The sequence below is a fragment of the Chinchilla lanigera genome, unplaced genomic scaffold, assembly GCF_000276665.1.
Source record: "Chinchilla lanigera isolate Chin_1 unplaced genomic scaffold, ChiLan1.0 scaffold00049, whole genome shotgun sequence".
NCBI lineage: Eukaryota > Metazoa > Chordata > Mammalia > Rodentia > Chinchillidae > Chinchilla > Chinchilla lanigera.
Genome location: NW_004955450.1, coordinates 15,393,770 through 15,399,305, shown reverse-complemented (window position 1 = coordinate 15,399,305; position 5,536 = coordinate 15,393,770). Strand labels below are relative to the sequence as shown.

The 5,536-nt window shown below is 54.0% G+C and overlaps 1 protein-coding gene across 1 annotated transcript; it reads right to left on the bottom strand.

The window, feature by feature from the left end:
• Window positions 1-223: 223 nt before the first annotated feature.
• LOC106149574 lies at window positions 224-5,105 on the bottom strand. Its single transcript, XM_013518837.1, has 7 exons — window positions 4,936-5,105; window positions 4,044-4,133; window positions 2,242-2,276; window positions 1,911-1,974; window positions 1,567-1,695; window positions 1,293-1,455; window positions 224-332 (listed from the first exon to the last, which is right to left on the bottom strand). Exons 1-7 carry the CDS (start codon window positions 5,103-5,105, stop codon window positions 249-251), a joined length of 735 nt encoding a protein of 244 aa, XP_013374291.1. The 3' UTR covers window positions 224-248.
• Between the last annotated feature and the right edge of the window lie 431 nt (window positions 5,106-5,536).

The following is a 5,536-nucleotide window of genomic DNA, read 5'->3' as shown; positions in this document are numbered from 1 at the left end:
CAAAGCACTTTGCCGCAGGTCTTAGAGTGCGGGCACTGGCGTCCCTCTCTTTTCCTGACAGCAGGTCCCGGCCCACCTTCACCTCTGCTGAGCAGATTCGCACCTCCTGCCACACCCACTCCTATCTGGGCCGTCCTGGCCTTCCTTGTGCCCCTTCTGCCCGCCAGAGGCCGTGCTGCGGGCGGTGCTGCCCTGCTCGAAGTCGCGGTCCTGTCCTCCTGCCCTGCGGGCGCTCCTGCCCCAGGAGCCTACAGGGTGCTGGCCCGGGTCACTCTGTTCCTGACTCGTGCGTGCCCTGAGCACTGGCGGAGAGTTTGCTCTGTTTCTTTTTCCTTGAATCAAGAATAAGAAATGGAGTGAGCCAGAACGTTCCACCCCTCACGTCCAGATAAACCAGCGGGAAAGCACTTCTGGGTCGGAAACAGCCTCGACCGACTCAGCCAGGCCTTGAGGGACGTGTGAGGCTCTCACGAGGGGGTGCTGTGGCGCACCATGGGGGATTACCCCTTTCGGTGAGGGGCTGGGGCACAGGGAGAAGGGAGCCGTCTGTCCGGGATGGGATTTTGTGGAGCCTAAGTCTAGAATCTTCCCTGGAAACCTTACTACTGTGTGTCCCCAAAAATAAGACCTAGGCAGAAAATCATCAGCCTTGAAAAGACAAACAGTGCCAGCCCCAGTGAGCCTATCCTTGCCTCACCTGCCTTCCAGGGCAGCCACCCAGCAAGAGAAGAGCGAGGCACAACCCGCAGTACTCCGGTCCCCACCACAGAAATGACCAGCTAGGACTTATTTTCCAGGTAGGTCTTATTTTCGGGGAAACACAGTAGCAGCACTTATTTCATTTTTCTCCCCTAACTCCTCATACGACCTCCTATGTGTATAACACACGCCCTTCCAATATTACCTCTGCTTGCAATTCTAGCTTCCTGACTAACAGGAGATTTGATCACACTACACAAGAAGCAGTCACACGTTAGCATGCTTCGGACCGAGGCTCAAGAGCGTTTTCCCGGCGCAGCCGGGAATGCACTGCCAGCAATCCACCACGCACAGCTGGGAAGGCTGAACTCTCTCTGTTCACAATACTTCAACTCAAAAGCCATCTTTAAACCATAGCCAATTAGGGAAGAGGGCGACGAGAAACCGTGCCCAGAATTCCCCAAATGGACAAGCGCCGCTGCTGCCCTGATGCAGTGCGGGCATTACTCAGCCCTTCCCACTGATCTCCACGCCTTGTGGCGGAGAGGGGCGCTACGCTCTGCAGAACCAAAGCGGAAGCGCCCCACTCCCACCTCCCGGCCGGCTCTTCCCCAACAGCGGCGGGCGAGCTGGAGGCTGGGCGCACGCGGCAGAGACGCGTCTGGTTTCCAGAGGCATTTCGTACACTGCTCGATCGAGTCCAAGTCTGAGGTATTTCCGTGACAGGCAACGCGAAACTCTTTCACAGACTGGAGACTGGAGAGAAATGGTAGCGTTTCCCTAAAGTTTAGTGAGTGGGCCAGGCCTTGAATAAGTCAGTTAGAAACATGGTAATGTGGTCACTCTTAGGGGATCGCCGTCTCTCACCTTGGGGACAGGCAGGGGCGTGACACAGTCAATACAGAGCTTCGGTGACCATCAGGCTCCGCCACTTCACCAGCCGCGGGGTAAAAGTCCAAGCTGTGAACATGTTTACTGATACCCAATATATCACCCCTAGAAAAGAAGATGCGAATTGCTCACTTCCTTTTTACAAGCTGAAGCTGAATCACAGAGTTACACGCTGATCCGTCTGGTTCTAGGAAACAATGAGGGGGCCCTCCCTATCTGGCCACCAGGAGGGCTCCTGCCGCCCCCTCAGGGTGGAGCAGAGACACCTCTGCCACCTCCTGATCAGCTTCACAGCCCGGCTGTCAGGTAGGCTGAGTCACAGTTTCACTAACTCCGAGTCACCACGTTCGCACTTGGAGGAATCCAAGATCCGGAATCCAAGATCTGAGCAGAAGGAACAGACCTGGGTAAGACTTGAAAGGACAAGGCTGACAGCACCCGAAGTGGCGCAGGGGTGGGGCCCCGTGCGAGAGCGCCTGCCTAGCACTGGGTTCAAGCCCAAGCACCACACACGCACACACACTCGCCAGAGACGGCAGATGCCGCCCTCCCGGCCCGAGACCAACGCGTTCCTGGGGAGACCTCGTGCACTTGCCCTGCTTCCTTGCTCAAGTGCTGAGCCCCACGCAGGGAGGAGGGGCGGGGTTGTACAGGACCGAGGGAGGCCAAAGAGAAACACGGCAAATCTGCAAAGAACAAGGAATATAAATCACTCCAACCTCAAGGGGCTTACGGTGTGGCGCCGAATCTGAAACTCCCCAACAAGGGCTATGACTGACTGGGAGGGACTATTCCTTCTGTGATCTAAGTCAAAGTTTCCAGGAAATGAGCCCTTCGCCGAGCTTCTCAGGATCCAGATAAATAGGAAGCAAAGGAAGGGAAGTCCAGGCATGCAGAACGGGCTGACTTGCCAAAGTGCTCGCTCACTCAACACCGGCAGGGACAGGCAGCAGGGTGCACTAGCTAATGTCCGTCTCCCCAAGCACGAAGGGAGGGTAGGGGTTGCTGCCCTACCTCCCCGTAGGGTTAACGTTTTCCTTAACTGATTTATTCTCGGCGCTGGGGACTGAGCCCGAGGCTTCGTGCAGGCTATGCAAACGCGCTGCCACTGAGCTGCGCTTCCAGCCCCACCACGGCGTCTTCTGGCAGTGACGGTAAAGAGCGCACGGCCACAAAGCCGCTCCTGTCGGTGCTGTGTATAAACAACACGGGAAAGGACTGCAGATCCCCTGAGAAGCAGAAAACACACACTCACACACGCACACACTCATGCACACACACTCATGCGCCACACACTAACGTGCACACACACATGCACACAGCTACGAACACCTTCAGAAATGGGAGAAGCCACTGAAAACTGCACTCAGCACTGCATTATTCAGTACCTGACTGATTTATAACATTAAGAACCACCGCGTGATTTCCCAGGTCTGAAATTCCCGAGCTCCAGTCTTCAAGAAATGGGCACATTTCTGTCCTAAAGGGACCAGGACCCCTAGACAGAACCAATGTCAGTGGACTGAAGTGTCTTTGACCTTCACATTTTCCTTTAAAAGGCCAGATCCCACACTGCACTGGAAACGACTGTCCCAGCAGTGTGTGCCTTCGACCCCAATGTCTTGCTCTTACGGAAATGATAAAAAGGCTCTCACCACGTGGACCGGAGGAATCGTACACTTGGAATTCCTTGTCACAGGTGAACAAACAGAGCCTCACTATGCTTCTACTTTTTGAAAAGCAAACCACAGCTCAGCAAACGCATAGGTTTTGTCTGGTTAAATATCGCCGCTCTACACTTTAATGCTTCAACGCTTAGCCTAAAGTATGTCCACACAAATGTCATCATAAATACCAGGCTCAAGAGCAACCTACAGTTTGTATGATAAAGTGGACATAGGGTTTTTTAAAAATCCTCTCCCGCCCTCTCACTTTCTCCCACACACCCAGAGAATCCCTAGGGAGAGAGCCACACCCATCACCAGGGCTCTGCCAACCTTTCAAAAAACATTAAGAGCAAACGTTAAGGAAATGCCAAGACGCAAGAAACTTTCTCTCTGTGCAGACTAAGCTACTGGAATTTGCAAGGAGCAGAATAAACAAAACAATTAAGCCATTAGCTCGCCTCCTTAGAGACTCCAGGGCAGTAGGAGGCGGCCAGCACGCGGGGCAGGTGAGCCGCACAGGAAAAACAAGGGCAGTTTCTCCTTGAAACCACAGCAGATACAAACGTCATCAGGAAATTTTACATTCTGCAGGTCCAGAATAGCTGAACAAGAAAAACCTTGCTGTCCAGTTAACCTGGCAACGATCTTTCACATCAACAAGAACAGCCTGACCACTCCCCCCGCTCAAGGCCAAGGTCAGAGAGGCCTCAGCAGCAGGGTGGGGCAGCCCAGGCCTCTGTGCCCAGCTGGCACCGGAGCGGGGTGGCTGCACTCGGAGACACGAACCTCTCTGCAGAAAGGGCCCAGGCGAACTTCCCTTCCGTTTCTGCAGAGAGCAGCAGCGGGCCGAGCCGGGGCTGGTCGGCGGCCTCGGTGCTGGACGGGAAGGTGCAGAGGCAGAAGCCTGTCCCAGCCCCCCGCTTCCCGCAGCAGCCACGCTGGCCAACATCCGGTGAAAAGGAAACTCCAAAGGAAGCCCTTGGGCAGCTTTATGGGGGGCGCTATTTTTATCTGGGAAAACATTTCCAGTTTACAATTAGTTGTCCACTTTAATCCACCGAGGTCATCAGTCAATCACTCCTTCACTGGAGGCTGGGGGGCTGCCACCGAGCAGAACTGGGAGGTGTGGGGTCCTCTTGGTTTGGTGCGGACAGGTGGGTTCAATTTGGCAAAGGTGTGTGTTCCACAGGCAGCTGGACACTAGCAGGTTTTGACTGCCTGCGAATTTAAACCCTTGAATTCAGCCCTCACGCGCCAGAACGTACACTAACAGGGGCAGGAGGCTGTTTTAGTCTCTTGGTGACCCCCGCCCCCGCCGCCATCTGCTCTGTTAACATCTCAGACGTCCACCTTAGCGCAGGTCACTGATCCCACAGAGCACGGCAGCCCCTCAAGAGCTCTCCTCTGTTGATTCCTAAGTGGTCGTGGGGAGAGATTTTGCCCTGGTTTTGAGGTAGGATTGAAAAAAATAAAAGGTAGAAAGGACACGAAGAAATCAGGATTTTAAAACTGTATTTTTAAGAAAAATTGCAGCTTTAGGACACAGAAGTTACTCAAGTCTTTTTTTTTTTTCTAGTACTGAGATTCAAACTCACGACCCTGGGCTTGCCAGGCAGGGGCTCTGCCGCTGAGTTATATTCCCAGCCCCTCAAGACTTTTTCCCTACCAGGAAACTCACTTGAGAAAATGCCTGAAGATCTTAGCGGTGCAGCAGGCCTGTAAATGGGCCCTGGCCCTGTCCTTTCCACCTGTCACCTGCGCTTCCTCCACCTGCAGAGCAGCGGCAGTACCGGTGGGCAGCACAGCTAACTTCACATGGGCGTCCTGACGGGCCGGAGGAACACACATCCTAGACCACCCTTCCTGAAGACTCCCCACGACGCCCTAAACATACCCATCCCCAGCTCCCGTACCCTCCTCTCCACTACCCCTCAGGCCCACACTCTGCTCTCGAGCGTGCGCTGAAATCTGCCTAATACACCTTTCCTGTGCTCCTTATGGATGCGTCTTAAAAATTCTCTCTCTGGGGCGGGAGCCCGTGAGCCTCCAAACAGTCTGTGTGTAAGACAGTTACATTCCTCAGGTCGGCTCCCAGAACCTCCTCGGACCCAGTCTGCTGACGGTTTCTACATTAAAGCTGCTGAACAAACAAAAATTAAATATTTAGGAATTCACCTAACCAAGGAAGTGGAAGACCTCTACAACAAAAACTACAGTGCTCTGAAAAAGGAGATCGAAGAGGACATCAGGAAATGGAAAGGTGTCCCCTGCTCCTGACA